Source organism: Muntiacus reevesi, chromosome 12 (genome assembly GCF_963930625.1).
Source record: "Muntiacus reevesi chromosome 12, mMunRee1.1, whole genome shotgun sequence".
In the NCBI taxonomy this organism is placed as follows: domain Eukaryota; kingdom Metazoa; phylum Chordata; class Mammalia; order Artiodactyla; family Cervidae; genus Muntiacus; species Muntiacus reevesi.
This window is the reverse complement of record NC_089260.1, coordinates 8,195,478-8,221,227: the sequence shown is the minus strand read 5'-3', so window position 1 is coordinate 8,221,227 and position 25,750 is coordinate 8,195,478. Positions and strand designations below refer to the sequence as shown.

Below are 25,750 nucleotides of genomic sequence, written 5' to 3'. Positions count from 1 at the left end.
TAAAATAAAAATAAAAACCTTAAAAAAAAAAATCAGTGTCAGCTATTCTGGAGGTTCTCATCTCCTCACCAAGACTCAACTTCACCCAGCTGCCTGCAAACTCCAATGCCAGATGCCTCAAGCAATACAAGCAACCAGACAGGAATGCAATCCCAAATCAAAAAAATTATATTACAAAAAATGTGGTACAGACAAAGGAATGAGGAGAAAATCTACAAGACCAAATAAATGAAGAGGAAATAGGAAACCTACTGAAAAAGAATTCAGAGTAATGATAGTAAAGATGATCCTAAACCTCAGAAAATAAAATGGAGGCACATATCAAGAAAATACAAGAAATGTTTAACATTTGACTAAAATGTTTCACTAAAGTTTTTGACTGTGCGGATCACAACAAACTGCGGAATATTCCTAAAGAGATGGGAATACCAGACCAACTTACCAGCCTCCTGAGAAACCTGTATGCAGGACAAGAAGTAACAGTTAGAACTAGACATGGAACAACAGACTAGTTCAAAATTGGGAAAGAAGTATGTCAAGGATGCATATTGTCACCCTATTTAACTTATATCCAGAGTATATCATATGAAATGCCAGGTTAAATGAATCATAAGCTGGAATCAAGATTGGTAGGAGAAATATCGATAACCTCAGATAAACGAATGACACCACCCTAATCACAGAAAGTAAAAGAGGAGCTAAAGAGCCTCTTAATGAAAGTGAAAGAGGAGAGTGAAAAAGATGGTTTGACACTCAACATTCAAACAACTAAGATCATGGCATCTGGTCCCATCACTTCATGGCAAATAATGGGGGGAAAATGGAAACAGTGACAGACTTTATTTTCTTGGGCTCCAAAATCACTGCAGACTTGAAATTAACTTTGACCGTGAAATTAAAAGATCTTTGCTCCTTAGAAGAAAAGCTATGACCAACCTAGACAGCATATTAAAAAGCAGAGACATCACTTTCCTAACAAAGGTCCATATAATCAAACCTATGGTAGGAGTCATGCACAGATGTGAGAGTTGGACCTAAAAGAAGGCTGAGTGCCAAACAATTAATGCTTTTGAACTGTGGTGTTGGAGAAGACTTCAGAGTCCTCTGCACAGCAAGGAGCTCAAACTAGTCAATCTTAAAGGAAATCAACACTGAATATTCATTGGAAGGACTGATGTTCATGCTGAAGCTCCATTACTTTGGCCACCTGATGTGAAGAGCCAATTCACTGGCAATGACCCTGATGCTGGGAAAGATTGAGGGAAGGAGAAGGGGGTGACAGAGGATGAGATGGTTGGATGACATTACTGACTCAATGGACGTCAGTTTGAGCCAACTTGGGAAGACAGTGAAGGTCAGGGAAGCTGGGTGTGCTGCAGTCCATGGAATCACAAAGAGCTGGACACACCTTAGTGACTGAACAAAAAAGCAAAAACTAAAGAACAAATAGTAGTGAACAACACAATAACTGAAATGAAAAATACACTAGAAGGAATCTATAGCAGATTAACTGAAGCAGAAAAATAAGTGACCTGGAAGATATTAATAGAATGGTGGGAACAATTAAGGAGAAGAATAAAGAAAAAAAAATTGGTCTGACAGTATCAGACAGCTCTGGACAACATTAAACACATGTTTTCTAGGAGTCCTAGAAGAAGAAGAGAAAGGGTCTGAGAAAATATCTGTAGAGATTACAGTGAAAACATCCTTAACATGGGAAAGCAAATAGTCAACCAAGTCCAGGAAGTGCAGAGTCCCATACAGGATAAACTCAAGAAGAAACACAGAATCACATATTAATCAAACCAACAAAAACTAAATTAAAATTTAAAAATATTGAAAGGAGCAAAGGAAAATAATACAAGGGAGTCCTCATAAGTTTATCAGCTGATTTTTCAGCAGAAACTGCAGGCAAGAAGATAATTGCAGGATATATTTAAAGTGATGAAATGGAAAAACCTACAACCAACATTACTCTACCCAGCAAGGATCACATTCAGATTCAAAAGGTTTATAGACAAGCAAAAGCCAAGAAAACTAAGCACCATGAAACCAGCCTTCTGACATGTGCTAAGGAATTTATCTAGACATTAGACAAAAGATAAAGACAACATCCACAAAAACAAATCCAAAACTATTAGGAAAATGGCAACAGGGACATACATACTGATAATTACTTTAAATGTAAATGGATTAAATGCTCCAACCAAAAGACATAGACTGGCTGATTCAATACCAAAATAAGACCTGTATCTATGCTATCTACAAGAAACCAACTTCAGACCTAGGGACACACACAGACTTAAAGTAAGGGGATGGAAAAAAAAAATTACATGCAAATGGAAATCAAAAGAAAGTTGGCATAGCAATATTCATATCAGACTAAATAGACAATATTTTAATGAATTTTTTACTTGGAGGATAATTGCTTTCTAGTATTGTGTCTGTTTCTGCCATGCATCAACATGAATCGGCCATAGGTATACATACATTCCCTCCCTCTTGAATCTCTCTCTCACCTCCCACCCGATCCCACCCATCCAGATGGACACAGAGCACCAAGTTTGAGGTCCCTGAATCACACAGCAAACTTCCACTGGCTGAATATTCTACATACCGTAATGTATGTATTTCAACATCAGTCCTTCAATTCATCCCTCCTTCTCCCTCCCTGTGTCCACGAGTCTGCTCTCCATGTCTGCATGTCCACTGCTGTTCTAAATACAGGTTCATCAGTACCATCTTTCTAGATCTCATATATATATGCATTAATATACCATATTTATTTTTCTCTTTCTGACTTACTTCACTCTACATAATAGGCTGTAGGTTCATCCACCTCATTACAACTGACTCAAATCTGTTCCTTTTTATGGCCGAGTAATATTCCATTGTATATAGGTACCACAGCTTCTTTATCTATTCATCTGCTGATGGGCATCCACATTGCTTCCATGTCCTAGCAACTCTAAACAATGTTGCAATGAACACTGAGGTACATGTCTTTTTAATTATGATTCCCTCAGAGTATATGCTCAGTAGTGGGATTGTTGGGTCATATATCTAGGTCAGGAAGCAACAGTTAGAACTGGACATGGAACAACAGACTGGTTCCAAATAGGAAAAGGAGTACATCAGGGCTGTATATTGTCACCCTGCTTATTTAACTTTTATGCAGAGTACATCATGAGAAATGCTGGGCTGGAAGAAGCACAAGCTGGAATCAAGATTATTGGGGAGAAATATTAGTAATCTCAGATATGCAGAAGACACCACCCTTATGGCTGAAAGTAAAGAGGAACTAAAAAGCCTCTTGATGAAAGTGAAAGAGGAGAGTGAAAAAGTTGGCTTAAATCCCAACATTCAGAAAACTAAGATCATGGCATCTGGTCCCATCACTTCATGGGAAATAGATGGGGAAACAGTGGAAACAGTGTCAGACTTTATTTTTGGGGCTCCAAAATCACTGCAGATGGTGACTGCAGCCATGAAATTAAAAGACGCTTACTCCTTGAAAGGAAAGCTATGACCAACCTAGATAGCATATTAAAAAGCAGAGACATTACTTTGCCAACAAAGGTCCATCTAGTCAAGGCTATGGTTTTCCAGTGGTCATGTATGGATGTGAGAGTTGGACTGTGAAGAAAGCTGAGTGCCAAAAAATTGATGCTTTTGAACTGTGGTGTTGGAGAAGACTCTTGAGAGTCCCTTGGACTGCAAGGAGATCCAACCAGTCCATCCTAAAGGAGATCAGTCCTGGGTGTTCATTGGAAGGACTGATGATGAAGCTGAAACTCCAATACTTTGGCCACCTGATGCGAAGAGTTGACTCATTGGAAAAGACCCTGATGCTGAGAGGGATTGGGGACAGAAGAAGGGGATGACAGAGGATGAGATGGCTGGATGGTATCACCGACTTGATGGACATGAGTTTGAGTAAACTCCGGGAGTTAGTGATGGACAGGAGGCCTGGCGTGCTGTGATTCATGGGGTCACAAAGAGTTGGACATGACTGAGTGACTCAACTGACTGACTGACTGATGGTAGTTTTATCCCTAGTTTTTTTTAAGGAATCCCCATACTGTTCTTCATAGTGACTGTATCAATTTACATTCCCAGCAATAATGCAAGAGAGTTACCTTTTCTCCATACCCTCTTCAGCATTTCTTCTTTGTAAATTTTTTCCTGTTGGCCATTCTGAACAGTATGAGGTGATACTCTGTAGTTTTGATTTGTATTTCTCTAATACAGTGATGTTAAGCATCTTTTCATGTATTTATCAGCCGTCAGTATTTCTTCTTTGGAGAAATGTCTGTTGAGGTCTTCGGCCCAATTTTTGATTGGGTTGTTTGTCAAGCTGCTTGTATATTTTGGAGATTACTCCTTTGTCAGCTGTTTAATTTGCCATTATTCTCTTCCATTCTAAGGGTTTTATTTTCACCTGCTCACACCTCTGATTGTTGTTTAGTCACTCAGTCATTCCGACTCTTTGTGACCCCATGGACTGCAACACTCCAAGCTTCCCTGTCCTTCACCACCTCCTGGAGCTTGCTCAAACTCATGTCCATTGAATCAGAGATGCCATCCAACTATCTCATCCTCTTTTGTCCCCTTCTCCTCCTGCCTTCAGTCTTTCCCAGCATCAGGATCTTCTCTAATGAGTCAGCTCTTCACATCAGGTGGCCAAAGTACTAGAGCTTCAGCTTCAGCCTCAGTCCGTCCAGTAAACATTCAGGATTTATTTCCTTTAGGATTGACTGTTTTGATCTCCTTGCAGTCCAAGGGATTCTCAAGAGCCATCTCCAGCACCACATTTCAAAAGCATCAATTCTTCGGCGCTCAGCCTTCTTTATGGTACAACTCTCACATCCATACATGACTACTGGAAAAAACCATAGCTTTGACTATGTGGACCTTTGTCGGCAAACAATGAGAATTTTATTAATACTTCTTTTTCCAATCAGGATTCATTTCTTTTTCTTCTCTGATTGCTATGGCTAGGAATTCCAAAACTATGTTGAATAATAGTGGTGAGAGTAGGTACCCTTGTCTTGTTCCTGATCTTAGAGGAAATGCTTTCAGTTTTTCACTGTGGAGAATAATGTTTGCTGTGAGTTTATCATATGTGGCCTTCATTATGTTGAGGTATGATCCTACTATACATACTTTCTGGAGAGGTTATTATTTTTTTTTTTTAATCACTAATGGGTGCTGAATTCGGTCAAAAGCTTCCTCTGCATCTATTGAGATGATCATACAGCTTCTAGCTTTCAATTTGTTTGTGTGGTGTATCACATTGTTTGATATGCATATATTGAAGAATCCCTGCATCCCTGGGATAAAGTCCACTTGATCACGATGCATGACCCTTTTCATGTGCTGTTAGATTCTGTTTGCTAGAATTTTGTTGAGGATTTTTGCATCTGTGTTCATAAGTGATACTGGCCTATAGTTTTTTTTCCTAGCATCTTTGACAGGTTATGGATTCAGGGTGATAGTGGCCTCGTATGTTCAGTTTAGTTTTCCTTGCTCTACAATTTTCTGGAGAAATTTGAGCAGTATAGGTGTTAGCTCTTCTGAAAGATTTTGGGAGAAATTGCCTGCAAAGCCCTCTGGCCCTGGGCTTTTGTTCATTGGAAGATATTTTACTACTCTTTCGATTTCCATGCTTGTGATTGGTCTGTTCTTAATTTCTACTTCTTCCTGCTTCAATTATAGGAGGTTATACTTTTCTAAAAATTTGTTCAGTTCTTCAAGGTTCTGAAATTTATTAGCATATACTTACTTGTAGTAGCCTCATATGATCCTTTGTATTTCTGCATTGTCTGTTTTAACTTCTCCTTTTTCATTTCTAAGTTTATTGATTTGAATCTTTTCCCTTTCTTTCTTAATGAGTCTGGCTAATGACTTGCCAGTTTTATCTTCTCTAAGAACCACTGTTAGTTTTACTGATCTTTGCTATTGCCGCCTTCATTTCTTTTTATTTCTGCTCTGATCTTTGTGATTTCACTCCTTCTACTAACTTTGGAGCTTTTGTTCTTCTTTTTCTCATTACTGAAAGTACAAGGTTAGGTTGTTTATTCGATGTTTTTCTTGTTTCTTGAGGTAGGTTTGTATTGCAATAAATTTCCCTCTTAACACTGCTTTTATTGCATTCGGTAAGTCTTGAGATGAGTGTTTTTTATTTCCTCTTTTATCTCTTCACTGACTTCTTGTTCATTCAGAAGTATGATGTTTAGCCTTCATGTGTTTGTGTTTTTATAGTTTTGTTTTGTTGCTGTTGTTTTTTTTTTTCCTGTATTTGGTATCTAATCTTAGAGGACTGTGGTCAGAAAACATTCTTGAAACAATTTCAATTTTTTATAATCTACCTTGGCTTGATTCGTGACAAGAGGTTATCTATCCTGGAGAAACCTCCATGCACACTTGAGAAAAAGTGAAATTTGCTGTTTGTGGATTAAATGCCCTGTGGATACCAATTAGGTCCAACTGGTCCAATATATCCATTAGAGTTTGTGTTTCCATATTAATTTTCTATCTGGGTGAACCATCCATTGATGTGAGTGAAGTGTTAAAGTCCCCCAATATTATTGTGTTACTGTCGATTTCCCCATTAATTGTTGTTAGCATGTGCCTTATGTATTGAGGTCCTCTTATGCTGAGTGCATATATATTTTTAATTGTCACAATTCTTGGATTGATCCTGTAATCATTATGTAGTGTCCTTCCTTATTTCTTGTAACTATTTTAAAGTCCATTTTATCTAAGTATTGCTACTCTTTGATTTCCATTTGCACGATTATCTTTTTCATATTCATTCTATAGGCATCATTACCTCTGAATTACATCTCTGGTAGACAGCATATATAGGAGTCTTGTTTTTGTATCCATCCAGTAATTCTGTGATTTGGTGGTAGCATTTATTCAACTTACATTTAAAGCAATTATTCATATGTATGATCCTATCACCACTTACTTTATTGTTTTGGAGGGTTTAGTAGGCCTTTTCTTTCTCTTGTATTTCTTCTCTAAGACATCCCTTTAGTATTTTTTTCTAAAGCTGGTTTGCTGCTGCTGAATTTTTTTAACTTTTGCTTGTCTGTAAGCTTTTGATTTCTCCTTCAAATAGGAATGAGATCCTTGCTTGATAGCATAATGTTGGTTGTAGTGTTTCTCCCTTCATCACTTGAGTATATCAAGCTATTCCCTTCTGGTATGCAGTTTCCATTGAAAGATGAGCCATTAGCCTTAAAGGGATCCCTTTGTATGCTATTTGTTGCTTTTCCCTTGGTGCATTTAATATTTGTTCTTTGTATTTAAATTTCATTAGTTCGATTATATGTGTCTTGTCATGTTTATCCTTGGGTTAATCCTGTATGGGACTCTTGGGGCTTCCTGGACTAGAATGGCTATTTCCTTTCAAATGTTAGGGACATTTAGAATAGAACCTCCTCAAATATTTTCTCAATACTGTTTTTTTTTTTTTTTTTTTTGGGGGGGGTCTTCTTCTTCAGTTTGTATATGGGTGTGCTTAATATTGTCCCAGAGGTCTCTGAGACGGTCCTTGTTTATCCTTAGTCTTTCTTTATTCTGCTCTGCTTCCTTTATCCACCATTCTATCTTCCAGCTCACTTATCCATTCTTCTCCCTCAATTTTTCTGCTATTGGTTTCACCTAGTGTATTCTTAATTTCAGTAATTCTGTTGCACATTGCAGATTGTCTCTTCTTTATTTCTTCTAGGTTTTGTTAATCATTTATCTTCTTGATATGTGCATCTAGTCTATTTATCTGTGCCTCTATTTTATTTTCAAGATTCCATGTTCCTTCATCTGCTACACGTTTCTCTGCTTCTTCATTTTGCTTAATTTACTGTGTTTTGTGTCTTCGTTATGTCAGCTAGAAGATCGTAGTTCTTAATAATTATGGAGTCTGTCCCCCATGTGTGGGGCTGGACTAGTGCCTTGTGAAGATTTCCTGGTTGGAAGGACTTTTGCTTGTGTTCTGGTGGGTAGAGCTACCTTTTGTATCTATGAAGGGTGGTGCCAGGTCCAGTAGTGTGTTTTGGGGTGTCTATGTATTTGGTATGGGTTTGGGCAGCCTGTCTGCTAATGTGCAGATTTGTGTTCCTGTTTTCCTTAAGGACTGGTGTGGGGTGTCTGGCACTGGAGCTTGCTGGCCTTTAGGTGGGTTTAGTCATAGTGTTGAGATGAAGGCCTTTGGGAGAGCTCATGCCAGTTAACATTCCATGGGGTCGGGAGTTCTCTGGTGGTCCAAAATCCTGGACTCAGGTCTCTCACCTTGGGGGTTTAGGTCTGACCCCTTACTGTCACACCAAGACTTCACAGGCCATATAGCAGAGAAGATAAGACCTCAAGATTAATGGTGAAAGCACAATGAACAGCCCAGAAAACCCAAAGCAACTCACACCCTTACAAAGAGAAAAGAAGTGAGAAAAAGAGGAAAAAGAATAAAAGGGGGGGAGGGGATAAAAACAGGAGTGAAAAAAGAGAGCAATCAAGCCAATAAACCCATAAATGAAAATGAATAACAAAACCTAGACTAGCAAGAACACAAAATCAAAAGCATAGCAAAAAATGCAACATAATTAAAGGGTACTATTTTGTCGACTTTGCCAAGAAAGGTCCTTTTAGTCAAAGCTATAGTTTTTCCAGTAGTCATGTATGGATGTGAGAGTTGCACCATAAAGAAGGCTTAGTGCCAAAGAATTGATGCTCTCGAACTGTGGTGGTGAAGACTGTTGAAAGTCCCTTGGACAGCAAGATCAAACCAGCCAATCCTAAAGTAAATCAACTATGAATATTCATTGGAAAGACTGATGCTGAAGCTAAAGCTCTAATACATTGGCCACCTGATGTGAAGAGACAACTCATTGGAAAAGACCCTGATGCTGGAAAAGATTGAGGGCAGGAACAGAAGTGGGCATCAGAGAATGAAGTGACAGCATCACTGACTCAATGGACATAACTTTGCACTAACTCTGGGAGACAGTGAAGGAAAGGAAAGTCTGGTGTGCTGCAGTCTATGGGGCAACAAAGAGTCAAACATGACTTAGCAACTGAACAATAACAACAACTGTAAAAATAGGGAAATAAAATTAATTTATTTAAAAATAAGATAGCTTTTAAAAAGTAAAAAGTTATACAAAATAAAAATGGAATAATACAGAAAGAACAACACTAGAATAATATGAAAAAGAAAAAAATTATATAGAGTGGTAATCTCATGATTAGAGGGATGTCCTCATGATTCCTGTGTTTTCCGCCCCACACAGTGTGCTCCAATCAATCTGCTTACTCAGAAAGTTCTCCAGTATTTCTAGGAAGGTCTCTGGACCTGTGTGGGCAGAGTAGGGTGAGCGCAGTCTCAGACCTGGCCTTACTCCAGTCTGTACTTGCTCCCAAAGGCCACAGTTGCCCCTAAAATCCACAGTCTCAGCCTAATTGTGAGGATTTAGTCTGCTACACCTGAAGCTGCAGGAGCTAATTCCCTTTCTATTCTTCAGTCACATAGTCTCTGGTGTTCAGCTTTGGTTTTGGGCTAACCTTTGTTGGGAGACCACCCTCCAGTGTCTGTTCCCCACCTAGGCAAGACGGGCAAAGACCAAGGCTTATTAGGCCACTTTTTCAATTGGGCTAGGGAGAAGGTAGTATATGACATCACTCATTGTGATGTACCAATGAGTGTCAGCAGCAGTAGAACCTGCAGTATGTTGCTACAGTGTGAGACATCACATGTGCTCTCCCAGAGGAGTTGGCCTTGAGTCAGGGGTCCCTAGGAAGAGCCAAGCTGCTCAAGCTCTGAACAAGGTGTGGGCAGTAACCTGTGCCTGCTCACCACCTAGCGGCAGACGTTACCTGGGGTTGGGACCCCAGCGGCAGTGTTTTGTCTGCTGTCAGGCACTTCCACTAGCTTTGGCAGTAGCTAGTGACTTGCTTCCTGCTTTGGGATCATAAAGAGCAGTCATGTCTAATGCCAGCAGCACTCCTACTGGTTTGGCCAGTTTTGGTGGCCACCGCTGGGCATACAGCCACTGTCTGTGACCGCATGGACTTAAGAATGGCCTGGGAACAAAGATCTCTTTCCTCTCTGGGATGCCCAGTCTTCTCCCTCAACTCTCCCAACTGTGTGGTACTAGACCCCTCAGACTATCCTCACGGCAGCCAGTACCAGTACTCTCTCCTGGGGCCAAAACCTGAGCCTGAGCCTCGGCACCCGGCCCCTCCCTCTGCTGCAGGCACAGGCGTGCGAGCCGCTCTTTGGCTATTAAGTGCTGTTCAGCGGTGATCTCTGTGGTGAATCCTCTCCTTTTTGCCTTCTGAGCACCCACTGTTGCACTTCCTTCCACCCTGTCCATGAGGGGGTTTCAAAGTGCACAGAAACTTTTCCTCCTTCATGACTCCCTTCCCACAATGCAGGTCCCCATCCTGAAATTTCCTCTTTTTTTTTAAATCTTTATCTTTTGCCCTACCTCATTCTAAGGAGATTGGCTTGCCTTTTTGGAAGTCTGGGTTCTCCCTCCAGCGTGCAGAAGGTGTTCGGAAGGAGCTGTTTCATATGCAGATCAATTTTTGATGCATTTGTGGGGAGGAAGGTGATCCCCCCATCTTATTCTTCTTCCATCTTGGAAGTCCTCCCCAAAATAGACTTTAAAATAAAGACTGTTTCAAGAGACAAAGAAGGTCACTGGGCAAATGAGCAAAACAAGAAAAAGATTTAACAATTATATTTATGCACCCACCATAGGAGCACCTCAATAAATAAGGCAAAAGCTAACAACAGTAAAAGGTGAAAAAAAAATAGTACAGTATTTTAACACCTCAAAAAATACCTCAAATATACTAATGGACAGATCTTCAAGGCAGAAAATAAATAAGGAAATACAACCTTTAAATGACACAATACATCAGGTAGATTTAATGGATATCTATAGGACATCCCAGCTGAAAGTGACAGAATATAGTATCTTCTCAAGTGCACATGGAACATTCTCTAAGATAGATCACATCTTGGGTCACAAATCAAGCCTCAGTCAATTTAACAAAATCAAAATTTTATCAAACATCTTTTCTGACCACAATACTATGAGATTAGAAAATATAAGATTAAATATTAAAATAAAAACATGGTAGCTAAACAATACATTACTAAATAACCAAGAGATCACTGAAGAAACCAAAGAGGAAATTTTAAAAATACATAGAAACAAATGACAATGAAAACATGATGACCCAAAATTTATGGGATGCAGTAAAAGTACTTCTAAAAGGGAAGTTCATTGCAATTCAATCTCACCTCAAGAAATAAGAAAAATCTCAAGTAAATAATCTAACCTTACAACTAAAGCAACCACAGAAAGAACAATAAAATCTAAACTTAGTGGAAGAAAAGAAACCATAAAGATCAGAGGAGAAATCAATGAAACAAAAATGAAGAAAATGAGAGCAAGGATCAATAAAAGTAAAAGTTGGATTTTTAAGAAGATAAAATTGATAAACCATTAGCCAGATGCCTCAAGAAAAAAAGGGGGGGGGGAAGGGTTCAAATCAATAAAGTTTGAATTGAAAAAGGAAAAATTACAACTGACACTGCAGAAATACAAAGGATCATAAGAAAATATTACAAGCAACTATATGCAAACAAGATGGATAAGCCAGAAGAAATGGACAAATTCGTACTAAGGTACAACATTCCAAGACTGAACCAGGAAGAAATACAAATTTAAACAGACCAATTATATGTAATTAAACTGAAACTATAATTATAATCTTCCAACAAATTAAGGTCTAGGACCAGATGGCTTCACAAGCAAATTCTACCAAACCTTTAGAGAAGAGCTAATGCCTATCTTTCTCAAACTCTTCCCAAAAATTGCATGGGGAAGAACACTCCCAAACTTACTCTATGATGGCACAATCACGCTGATCTCAAAAACCAGACAAAGACAGCACACACAAAGAAAGAAAATAACAAGTCAATATTACTGATGAACACAGACACAAAAATCCTCCACAAAATACTAGTGAAGAGAATCCAACAACATATTAAAAGGATCATACACCATGATCACATGGGATTTTTCCTAGGGATGCAAGATTCTTCAACATTTACACAATTCAATCAGTGTGCTACACCATATTAACAAAAAATAAAAACCATCTGATAATATCAATAAATGCAGAAAAAGTTTTTGACAACATTCAAAACCCATTTATGATGAAAACTCTCCAGAAAGTAGGCATAGAGGGAACCTACCTAAACATAATAAAGGTCATTAAAACAAACCAACAGCAAATATCATTCTCGAGAGTAAAAAACTGAAATCATTTTGTCTAAGATCAGGAACAAGACAACAATGTCCACTCTCACCACTATTATTCAATGTAATTTTGAAAGTCCAGGCCAAGGCAATCAGAGAAGGAAAACAAATTTTTTAAATCAAATTGGAAAAGAAGTAGTAAAACTGTCACTGTTTGCAGATGACATGATACTATACATAGAACATCCTATAAGATGCCACCAGAAAACTACTAGAGCTCATCAGTGAACTTGGTAAAACTGCAGGATACAAAATCAATGCACATAAATCTCTTGTAGTCCTATAACCTAACAGCAAAAGATCAGTAAGAAAAATTAAGAAAACAGTCCTATATTCCATTTCAAGAAAAAGAATAAAATACATAAGAATAAACCTACCTAAGTACACAAAAAACCTGTGTGAAGAAAACTATGAGACACTGATGAAAGAAATCAATGATGACACAAATGGAGAGACGTGCATACCATGTTCTTGGATAAGAAGAATCAATATTGTGAAAATGACTATACTACCTAAAGCTATCTATAGAGTCAATGTAATCTCTATCAAACTACTAATGGTATTTTTCACAGAATTAGAACAAAAATTTTAGTTTATAAGGAAACACAAAAGACCCTGAATAGACAAAACAATTTTGAGAAAGAAAAGTGGAGCTGGAGGAACCAGGCTCCCCAATTTCAGACTACACTACAAAGCGACAGTCATCAAGACAGTACAGTATTGGCACAAAAACAGAAATATGGATCAATGGCGCAGGACAGAAAGCCCAGAGATAAAGCCACAGACTTATGGTCACCTAATCCATGACTAAAGAGGCAAGAATGCACAGTGGAGAAAAGACAGTCTCTTCAATAACTGGTGCTGGAAACAAAGGAAACTATAAACAAGGTGAAAAGACATCCCTCAGAATGAGAGAAAATAACAGCTAATGAAACAACTGACAAAGCATTAACCTTCAAAATATACAAGCAGCTCATTCAACTCAATACCAGAAAAACAAGCAACCCAATCAAAAAGTTTAGGACAAAAGACCTAAATAGACATTTCTCCAAAAAAGACATACAGATGGCTAATAAACACATGAAAAGCTCATTATTAGAGAAATGCAAATCAAAACTACCATGAGATATCACCTCACACCAGTAAGACTATCCATCATCAAAAAATCTACAAACTAAATGCTGGAGAGGGTGTGGGGAAAAGGGAACTGTACTGCGCTTATGGTAGGAGTGCAAATTGATACAGCCACTATGGAGAATTCAAGGAGACTTCTTTAAAAACTAGGAATAAAACTATCATGTGACTCAACAATCCCACTATCTGTCATATACCCTGAGGAAACCATAATTGAGAAACACCCATGTACCACCAATGTTCATCACAGCACTATTTACAATAGCCAAGATATGAAAGTAACCTAGATGTCCAACCTAGAAAGAAGAATGGATAAAGAAGTTCTGGTATATACACACAATATTACTTGGACATAAAAAGGAATACATTTCAATCAGCTCTTATGAGGTGGATGAACCTAGAGTTTATTATATAAAGTCATGAAGAGAAAGATAAACATTGTATATGAATGCACATACATGAAATCTAAAAAGATGGTACAGATGAACCTACCTACAGGGCAGCAACAGAGACAAAGACACAGAGAACAGACTTGTGGACACAGGGGGAAGGTGTGGAGGGTGCGAATTCAGAGAGTAGCATTAAGACAAACATTACTGTATGTAAAATTAGAGAGCCAGTGGAAATTTGCTGGATGAATCAGGGAGCTCAACTCCAGGGCTCTGTGACAACTTAGAGGGATGGGATGGGTGGGAGGAGAGAAGGAGTTTCAAGAGGAAGGGGATGTAGGTATACCTACGGCTGATTCACGTTGATACTTGGCAGAAACCAACACAATACTGCAGTGCAATTATCCTTCAATTAAAAATAAATAAAAGGCAAAAAACTAAATTTTTTAAAAAGTGGTGCTGGGAAAACTGGAGAAGTACATGTAAAAGAATGAAACTAGACACTCCCTAATACACAAAAAATAAACTCAAAAACAATTAGAGACTATAAAAACTCTTAGATGAAAACACAGGTAAAACATTCTTTGATATAAATTACATCAAGATTTTTTTTGACCCACCTCTGAGCACAATTAAAATAAAAATAAAACTGATGGGATCTAATTGAAAGCTTCTGCACAGCAAAGTATAAGCAAGATGAAAAGACAACTCTCATAATGGGAGAAAATACTTGCAAATGAAGAAATTCACAAGGGATTAATCTCCAAAATATACAAACAACTCATGCAACTCAATATCAAAACAAAAAACCCAAGGAAAAAAATATGCAGAAGATCTAAAAAGACATTTCACTGAACAAGACATTCAGATGGCTAAGAGGCCCATGAAAAGATGCTCAACATCACTAATTACTACAGAAATTCAAATCAAAACTACAGTAAGATATTACCGCACACTGGTTAGAGTGACCATCATCAAAAAATCTACATACAAGAAAAAAAAATCTACATACAGAAAACGCTGGAGAGGGTATGGAAAAAATGGAATCCTCTTGCACTGTTGGTTGGAATGTAAACTAATACAGCCACTATGGAGAACAGAATGGAAGATCCTTAAAAAACTAAAAAACTAGAACTATTATATTACCTAGCAATCCCACTACTGGGCATATACCCTGAGAAAACCATAATGCAAAAAGAAACATGTACCCCAGTATTCACTGCAGCACTATTTACAATAGCCAGAACATGGAAGCAACATAAATGTCCATTGACAGATGAATGGGTAAAGAAGTTGTGGTCTATATATACAATGGAATATTACTCAACCATAAAATGAAATGAAATCAGACCCTTTGTAGAGATGCTGATGGACTAGAGTCTGTCATACAAAGTAAAATAAGTCAGAAAGAGAAAAACAAACATCTTATATTAATGTGGACTGTAGAAAAGTGATATAGATAAACCTATTTGCAGGGCAGGACTAGCAACAGATACAGGGGCCGGACATGTGGAACAAAGGCGGAGTGGGTAGGGTGGATGAATTGGGAGATTAGGACCACGTTTGTGAAATAGCTAGTGGGAACCTGGAGCTGGTTCAGCTCAGTGCCCGTGATAATACAGATGGGTGGGATGGGCAGGCGATGGAGGTCTAAGGTCAAGGGGGTGTAGGCATACATATAGCTGATTCACTTTGTTGTACAAAAGAAACTAACAGAACACTGTAAACCAATTATACTTCAATTAAAATACAAAATAAATTATAGGACATCAACTATTTTTTTCAAGTCATTAGAAGCAATTTGAAAATTTCCAGTTTCACTAGTCAATTAGCAAAGAAAAAACGTATTCTCTAAAGACTGCTTCCATTTTATCCTTGTGTTGCTAGTCAGACCATAAAGGTAATAATAATTTTAATAGCAACACAAATTTATTTAATAGTTCCAATGTCAAGTACTGAGTTTTATATATATTAACATTCAATTTAATTCTCAAATATAAAGACAAAGACCTTGTTTTTTTCACATCTGTATCCTCAGGACCAGCATAGACACAAGATGATAAATGATAAATACTTGTCAAAAGAATGGACATGTAAAACGAAGAGTTGAAACAATATATGTATTAATAGTATTTAAAACTGCCATCTTCAGACAACTCAGGTTTTGTTAAGTGTATAAAATAATAAAACAACAGAGTTGAGAGCACTTCAAAAGAGACTTCATTTTATACATGTATTCACTGGTTGACCTTGACAAGTGACTTAATCTATTCTGAATCATAAATTTTATTATCATATGAGTGATAATAACTTCCTTGAAAATGGACAGAGTTCCTAGCACTGTGCCAGCTCTCAACATATGAGGGATGCTGTTATTCCATTTTGTATCAAAACGGCACAAAAATTTTGAAATATTACCTTTGAATTAGGAACTTAAATATTCAAGACTATTTTAATGCCATGTAAGTGTTTATGTGTATATATATATATATATCTCACAGGGGGATTTTCAATCATTATTAATAAAACTACAACCTGTGGCAACACAAGAAAGAATTCAAATTAACTTTAGAAAAACATATTCCTGGATTTTACAGAAAATTGTTAAGAGTGAAAATTACCATCTTTGAACTATGACGTAAGCATGACCAAGTTATGAAGACCACAGGACTCTTGCGGCATTTTACCTGAAAGCCGCAACATGCCCTGCCTGCTTTTTCTGTTATATTTTTTTCCTTAGCACTAATCACTACCTCACATTCCTACTTGTTCTGCTGTTTGCTTCTTGCATCTCTTCTGACTACAGCATAAGCTCCATGAAGGCAGGTATTTTCATCTGCTTTTAATTGCTAAGTTACCTGAGACACAGACGGTACTCAATACTTAAGTGTGGCTTTGAATAAATGAAAGCAGAAAATGAGGCTCAGTGAGATTAAATACCTATGTTCAGTTGGTGAATAGCTGAACAGGGTGAAGTACCCAGGACTTCCAGATACTCATCCAGGGCTCTTTTCAGCTCTCAAAGCTCTCTCTTTTCTGAAAGTTGTGTTTTCCCTGTTAGCAACTGGCAGAATGAGCAGTATTTCTGAAATGTGTAAATAATAGTATTTCTGAAATGTGTAAATAATCTCTATCCATCATTTGCGGGTTTCTAGCACATTTTATTTGAGGTGCTTCTACAATGGGCTTCCCTGGTGGCTCAGAAGGTTCATTCACCTGCAACATGGGAGACCTGGGTTCAATCCCCAGGTTGGGAAGATCCCCTGGAGAAGAACTGTGTAAATAATCTCTATCCCTCATTTGAGGGTTTCTAGCACATTTTATTTGAGATGCTTCTAGAACTCCCACTTTAAAGGGGAAATACATTTTTTTTCCAAAATTCCACAACATTAGAGATTCTATATGAAAAATATTGGCTAATTCATAACAGTCAAACAATAATGCCATGGGCCTGCATCTGTTTGTAAAGCCCAATTTCTAATCAGCTGAATTCTTCTTTAAAAGTAAGATGTGATTTCTTCTTTAAAAGTTAAGAGCTGAGCTGAGTCAGCACCCTGTCAAAGGAAACTGAGCTGGGAAGTCAAATTCTGAGTGTCTTCTAACAGTCAAAGGACAAGGAGGAAAGTAACGAGGGAGCCACAGGAAGACAAACCAGTGATCAGCCTCATCACCTTTTTTTACCTGCGGAAGTATATTTTGCAACCTATACTTTTTTACTAAACAACTATTAATCAAACAGGAGAGAAGAATATACATGTTTTCAAAGATGCAAGAGTTCAAAAAATCTAATTACCACATGCTTAGTCTAGGGTGGGGCTTCCCAGGTAGTGTTAGCGGTAAAGATCCTGCCTGTCAACGCAGGAGACAAGAGATTCAGGTTCCATCCCTGGGTGGGGAAGATGTCCTGGAGGAGAGCATGGCCACCCATTCCAGTTTTCTTGCCTGGAGAACCCCATGGACGGAGGAGCCTTGCAGGCTACAGTCCAAGGGGTCACAGAGAGTTAGACATGAGACTTAGCGTACATGCAGACCAGGATGATGCCTGGAGAGTTATTTCTAGAAAATAAGTGAGTAAACCAAAAAAAAGAAGAAAATATGGTTACAGGAAACACTGGTTCCAATTCAGAACTGCACAAGGATATTCGAGCTGACAGTATCCACCTAACCTAGATTAGCTTAAACTGGGGCAGGAGGATGGAGGCTCCTGGAAGGAAGTCACTCAAGGAAGAAGCACATTTGATAGGATATGTAATATGACCCAATTTAAAATAAAATGAGGCCATGACAAAGGAAAAAGGCACAAGAACATGTGAAAGACATTTAGGAACTCGAAGGTTACAAAATGGTATATGAGGAACAAAATATAATCATAGTACTTTGATTGGCTCCATGTAAATTTCCTAAAGGAAATCAACCCTGAATATTCATTGGAAGGACTGATGCTGAAGCTGAGGCTCCAATACTCTGGCCACCTGATGCGAAGAACTGACTCATTAGAAAAGACCCTGATGCTGGGAGAGATTGAAGGTGGGAGGAGAAGGGGACAACAGAGAACGAGATGGTTGGAGGCATCACTGACTCAATGGACATGAGTTTGAGCAAATTCCAGGAGATAGTGAAGGACAGGGAAGCCTGGCATGCAGCAGTCCATGGGGTCACAGGGAGTCGGACACAACTGAGCCACTGAACAAAATGATATTTACTTATTAACAATATACATTTTAGAATTTTAGAATTCTCTGAGACAAAGATTTAATCATGGTTATAACTGGGTACATTGTAAATACTATACACCTCATAAAAGTAAGAAGTCTATAATTTGTGAAGAGGAAGAGAAAATGTGAGCTGAAAGTAGATTACAGATGCTAACACTGTCATCTTACCAAGTGGAGAGTGAAGACTGTAGTTGATGAAAAATAAACAAAGGTTGGGAGATTAGGATTGACATATACACACTACTATATATAAAACAGATAACTAGTAAGTATCTACTGTATAGCACAAGGAACTCTACTCAATACTCTGTACATGACCTATATGGGAAAAGAATCTAAAAAAGAATGGATATATGTATATGTACTACTGATTCATTTTGCTATCCAGCAGAAAAGAACACAGCATTATAAATCAACTATACTCCAGCAAAAATTAATTAAAAAAGAAACAAAGGTACAACAATATTAAATTTCAAAGATAACTATGGAAATACTCAACATATTAATAAAAGTATATTTGGAAGATGACGAAGGTTGATATTTAAAATGGACATATCAAGAAAGAACTAAAAGCAGTTATATATGGAGGTCAAAATTCTGATTTCGTAAGAACAAATGCACTGCTACTCTAAGGGGGGAAAAAAAAATCACACAGAGGTGGAGAATTGGCTCACTCAAATTCCAAATTCTTCTGCATAAAATTCTTCTGTCACATTAGCAAAGTCCAAATCTTTACTGTCGTTCTGTAACTCAAAGGTACTTTGGGAAGTTACTAAAAGGGGAGTTGTGGAGTATTACAAGACATGTGCAGATTACAAACTCAAATAATTTTGTAAACCTAAGAAATGAAGTAGGTGAAGGTAAGAAAATAAGAGTTGTTTTCAGTAAATCTCAACTCAAAAGTAATGAACTATAATGAGTTACTATTACTTAGCTGGTTATAGATTCTTTCAGTGCTGATGACAGTTTAGAAATGAGCAAAAAGAAAACTACGAAGTTAATATCCCTTGCCTTCTCCCAACTTTAAGATTTTTAGCAGCTGGAGTTTCACAGAAATGTCATCCATCAGAAATACTTAACACAAGCATCTGGGATTCATTCTGTTGCTCTTTACAAAGGATACTCTTTATTTAAAATGCTAAGTTTCTTTTAAAGACTACTTCATAAGAAATCCATGTTCTGTCCTTCCCATTTCCTGCCAACACTCCATTTCAAAGTGTAGCCTGCTCTAGCAAATTGAAAAGAATTCCCTTCTTACATCAGAAACATCTCTTCATTCCATACACAACAGCTTCAGGATAATCCCCAGGGTGTACAGCCTCTCTGGGATCTTCAAACCCACTCTGAGATGGAGCCCCAAGGTAGACAAGTAGATCCAGGCTCCCAAGCCCTCTCCAAATGACAGCCTCCAGAAAAATGAGTGTTGCAGAGATCTAACCCTCTGACGCCAACTGTGGACCACAGAGCATATGAATAAACTGAAACATCTCCCCCTACCATATGTCATTCAACAAAGGAGAAAGCCTCCTGATGCCTTTCCAGCGACCATCCACATTAATTCTCCAGGGAGCTGTCTCCAGTGACTGAAGCCTTCTTCTCTTAACTCTTTTTTTCTCTTCCTATCTTCCATCCTTAGTTGAAAAAGATAATGCTGTTTCTTACCTGAGTCAAGTTGCTTATCTCTGGGCACATTTTGGAAATTTGGTTATTCTGAAGGTACAGTGTCTTCAGGCCAGGCAGTTTTTCTAATGCTGAGGGCATCTTTGTTATGTTCTTTCCATTTAAGCTAACGATTTTAGTGTTTTTACCACCCTTCAGTGCTCTTATTAACAACCTTTCAGCCATGGGTATGGAAGAGAAACAGGTTCCTTACTACCCATCTTTGGAATCTCTAATTGCAGAATTGGTGTGTCATGGAAACAAAAACATTCTGAGATCTATCATGCTGAAGGCGGGAGCACTGGCTAATTTCCTGTGTAAAAGGTAGGGAAGGAAAGTAACTGATTCCAGGTTTGGGGCAGGAGATGTACAAGATGAGCCCAGAATATCTTATACCAGAAGCAGGAAGTTACCAAGGACTAAGGAGATCACATCAAAAGAACATACAAGCCACTTCTCAGGACTTCCATTAGTCTAAAATGGGAAATTTTGAGAATCAGAAAGAATGATGAATGGACCAAAATAAGTTAAAATCTAGAGCTCATGGTATCATAAAAATAAAAGAAAGCCACTGATTACATTGGAACGTGCTGGGGAACCAACTCGTAAGACTGAAAAATAATAAATGGAAAAAAATGAAGCACTTATTCTGCTTTTCCAGTACAAATCATATTTTTCTGTAACCTAATAAAGTTCTTACTCACAGAAAAATTGAAGCCAATAAATGAGGAAGAAAAAAATAGATGTAGAAAATCACCATTTTTGCAAACCTAATGAAATAATGGATATAAATATAAAGATCATAATTGGATGCTAAATGCATTAGGTGAGAGGTTGACAGGGAACTTTTCAAGTATGAAATCAGGTTAATTACCTACTAATCAATCTTACCATCACTAAAATTAAGACAATCATATATTGTTTTCAGGTCTATCATGGTGCCATACAATAAAAATTACACAGCACCAATATTAAATATTCTTGAATCTGAGTTTAATCAGGCTTCTGTATCTAAATACCATTTACAGAAAATATAAGCAATAGAAAAAAAGCTAAATTAATCTCAAAGAAGCAGTCAGCCAAATCTCGAAACTGGGAAATTCTATAAGGCAAATGATATACAATATTTAACCAACAAGTTATGTCATTAATAAAAAGAGGGGAAACTGTTATGAAAAAAAACTAGACTTAAGAAAAACAACAGTCAAATGCAATCTGTAAATCTTGTTTGGATTCTGATTTGAATGAAAATATTTCAGAGTCAACTGAGAAAATTTGATCATGGACAATGTATCAGATGACAGGAATTACTAATTTTGTTATGTATAACAATGACATGGTGGTACTATTTTCTTAAAATGTACCTAACATTTAGAAATGCATCTGAATTTTCAGGTGAATTTTTTTTTAATAAGTGGGGCAGAAAAGTGAGCGGAAAAAATAGATCAAATAAGATTGCCCAAACATTGGTAATTACTGATGATCAGTAATGGGTAATAGGGGTTCATTACATTATTCTTACTATTTTTTGTATAATCTTTGAAAATTTCCAAATGAGTGATTAAGACAAAGGCAAAAGAGTAAGGGAAAAGAAAATGAAGGCAGAGATATTTGATGAGAGCCCCACTTGGGCCAGTTACAAGGCTTGGAGGCATCTGGGCTACATATATGTATCACATCTGGAGGGCTCATTTCCAAAAACATGAACACTATAAAATGCATTCTGCATTCAAAGTACTCAGGACACAGTGCCATCTTCCTCTATAATTCCCCTTATTCATTCAACAAACATTTAGGAGTACCTACTATGTGCAACACTGTTCCACTGGGGATAGAGAGTGAATTAAAATGACAAAAATCTCTCAATGAAATTACATTCTAGAAGGAGGAGAAAAAACAAGCAAATAAGTACACCTAGCATGTTAGATGGCATTAGATGTTAAGGAAAAAAAATAATAAAACAGGTAAGGAGTTTGCAATTTTAGGGTAACCTGAGAAGGTTTCACTGCAAGGGTTCTATCAGAGACAGGAGCTTTTCGAAATATGATGATGAAGCAAGTGCCAAAGTCCCAAAGAAGAATCATTAAATTTATACAGGGTATTATAATGAACATCAGTATCACCCTAACAATAAAACAAAAGGTGCTGATTAATAGAGTTCCAATTGCTAGAATGATCATTTTTTAGGTACGTAATCACTGCTCTTATTGAAATATCTCTTCCAAACCTTCTAAAACTATTTTTCAGTGTCTTTATTTTGATACTATTTTAGTTCCCTAAGAACAATCGTGATGTTACTATCTGAACAAACTAATTATAAAGCTTTGTTTAAAAAAAAGAAGTCTCATAGATACTCATCTCCTCTATAAAGTAATGCTGTATGGCTAGGACCCCAGCTGACACTGTCTAAATGGGTAATTTTTTTCCTGCTTTAAATGGGTAAACAGGCCAATACAATCTAGTACTGCTTTTTTTTTATTATTATTAAATTTTCTTAACCTAGAAAATCTGGTAAACATTTTTAATTTCTCCTTATTTCCAATATGTAATCAGTTCTATTAATACTGCCTGTTCCAGTTATCTATTGCTGAGTAACAAAATACCATGAAACTTAACAGCTTAAAACATTTTATTCAAAAATTTACCATCTAGGCAGGACCCATTTACCCTTGCATCCTTCCCATCTACCCCAGGCCTGTGCAGGCATGCTCAGTCATTTCAGTCATGTCCTACTGATTCTTTGCGACCCTGTAGACTGTAGCCCACCAGGCTCCTCTGTCCATGGGATTCTCCAGGCAAGAATGCTGGAGTGGGTGCCATGCCCTCCTCCAGGGGATCTTCCTGACCCGGGGATTGAACCCGGGTCTCCTGCATTGCAGGCAGATTCTTTACCACTGAGCCACCAGGAAGACTCACCCCAGCCCTAGGTAACCACTAATCTCCTTTCTATATGTTTGCCTAGTCCAAACATTTTATACGGATGAGAACATATGTGTGTTTCACTCAACACACATATAGTAATGCTTTCAAGGTTCATCCAGAGTTATAGCATGTACCACCAGTACCTCAGTCCTTTTTATTGAATAAAAATACTCCATCCTATAGCTATACTATATTTTCTTTATCCACTTATCAGTTGATGGACATTTAGATTGTTTCTGCTTTTTGGCTACTACAAATAGTGCTATGTACAATTTTCTTGGGCGTATACCTAGGAGAGGTCATATGGTACCCTTTCAGGAACTGCCAGATTGTTTCCCAAAGTGGCTTCATCAGTTTATATTCCTACCAGCAATGTATAAAAGCTCTCTTCATTTTGTACTGTCACTTTTGACCCAAATTGATAGTCAATTCCTTTAAAAAATTTTGTTAAGTTTGCCTTGAAACAGTTCATAATTCACTCTTTCAGACAAAAGCCACACCCCAAATCTCTTTATAATAGCCTTTCTCTATTATAGGTTCCCAAGTGAAACTATTGTGGGACAGTAGCTTTAAGAATTTTAGAAGCTCTCTAGTCTGCTGATTAGGAAATGTCTTTAATTTTCCTAAGGTCCTAACAAAGGGTTTTATAGTCATGCCCTTGGCTTCATCTTTGGAGTTCATTTTCCTGACAGTTTCCTGATTTGTTCTCTATCTGAAAGTGAAAGTCTTAGCTACTCAATCCTATATGGCTCTTGGCAACCCCATGGACGGTAGCCCACCAGGCTCCTCTATCCATGGAATTCTCTAGGGAAGAATACTGGAGCAGGTTGCCATTCCCTTCTCCAGAGGATCTTCCCAACCTAGGGATCAAATCCAGATCTCTTGCATTGCAGGCGGATTCTATCTGAAACTCACTCCTTAATTTTACCATCATTTACTGTCTGAAGCACAAGCTGGAATCATGATTTTGGGGAGAAATATCAATAACCTCAGATATGCAGATGACACCACCCTTATGGCTGAAAGTGAAGAACTAAACAGCCTCTTGGTGAAAGTGAAAGAGAATGAAAAAGTTGGCTTAAAACTCAACATTCAAAATACTAAGATCATGGCATCCAGTCCCATCACTTCATGGCAAATAGATGGAGAAACAATGGAAACAGTGACAGACTATTTCTCAGGCTCCAAAATCACTGCAGATGATGGCAGCAGCCATGAAATTAAAAGACGCTTGCTCCTTGGAAGAAAAGCTATGACCAACCTAGACAGCATATTAAAAAGCAGAGACTACTTTGCCAACAAAGGTCCGTCTAGTCAAACCCATGATTTTTCCAGTAGTCATGTATGGATGTGAGTTGAACTATAAAGAAAGCTGAGCACCAAAAAATTGATGCTTCTGAACTATGGTGTTGGAGAAGAATCTTGACAGCCCCTTAGACTGCAAGATCAAACCAGTCAATTCTAAAGCAAATCAGTCCTGAATATTCACTGCAAGGACTGATGCTAAAGCTGAAAACTCCAAACCTTTGGCCACCTGATGCAAAAAACTGACTCAACTGAAAAGACTCTGATGCTGGGAAAGATTGAAGGCAGGAGAAGGGGACGACCAAGGATGAGATGGTTGGGTGGCATTACCCGACTCAGTGGACATGAGTCTGAGCAAGCTCCGGAGTTGGTGATGGACAGGGAAGCCTGGTGTGCTGCATGCAGTCCATGGGGCTGCTAAGAGTCGGACATGACTGAGCAACTGAACTGAACTGAACTGTCTGGACTGGCTAAGAATGAGCAAGTTTTGCTTTGCTTTTCAAACCCCAAAGTTTGCAGCTCATTTATATTAGTAATTTTTCCTCTTGCTTGTCTTTCTCCTCCATCATTTAGTATAGACAGCTAGAAGAACCCAGACAGTACCTTCAATACTCTCTAGAAATCTCCTCAGGGAGATCACTCAGCTGATGAGATATACTTATTTTCCATGTTAATGCTTACTAGGATCACTGTTAAACTTTCTTCTACTATGTAAAAGGAGTTACTTTTCTTCCAAATTCTACTAATATTTTCCTCATATTCCTTACCAACATTAGGCTCCTGCTAACAATCTCTTCAAGGCCTTTTTAACTTACACCTGAAGCCCAGTCTCCAAAGCTCATTACATAGTTTAAGCATTTTGATATAGTACCAAATTCTTTTCAGGGCTCAATCAGAGAAAAAGACCAACTAGGAAGCATATAGTTTGACCTTAGGTAATTATAGAAGCTGGGGAAGCCATCTGTGTAGGTCTGTTGCATTTGTGTCTGGTGCTGTGCCTACCCCAGAATTCAGAGGTGCTCAAGCAACAGGTCCACCAGAAGTGGGAGAAGCTGCAGGCTTCATGAAAGAAGTGACCTATCTTGTTCATTCCCATGCCCCAAGTGCCTCAGTGCTCCATGGCGTCAGCACCTCTCTGAGTCCCAAGAGGAGTGCTTGCACACTTGAGAGTTAACAAAAGCCGAAGATTTCTATTTAAACATCTATGTGAAACTGCACAAAAGAAAAAATACCTACTTTCGCTGACCATTTGTTACATATCAAGCAGTGTGCTAATTCTCTATGTAAG

General features: G+C 37.9%; 1 protein-coding gene and 1 non-coding gene across 2 annotated transcripts in view; both read right to left on the bottom strand.

Annotated features, from left to right (window-relative positions):
• Window positions 1-20,421, bottom strand: part of LRRC69 (leucine rich repeat containing 69) — a 75,723-nt gene extending 55,302 nt beyond the window's left edge. Inside the window, exon 1 of the mRNA XM_065902502.1 lies at window positions 20,239-20,421. Within this exon, the coding sequence (XP_065758574.1) occupies window positions 20,239-20,421 (183 nt within the window). The remainder of the gene's footprint in view (window positions 1-20,238) is intronic.
• A 2,651-nt stretch (window positions 20,422-23,072) lies between these two features.
• On the bottom strand, window positions 23,073-23,144 carry TRNAC-GCA (transfer RNA cysteine (anticodon GCA)). The gene has a single exon. It is a non-coding gene; the product is annotated as a tRNA-Cys (tRNA).
• Between the last annotated feature and the right edge of the window lie 2,606 nt (window positions 23,145-25,750).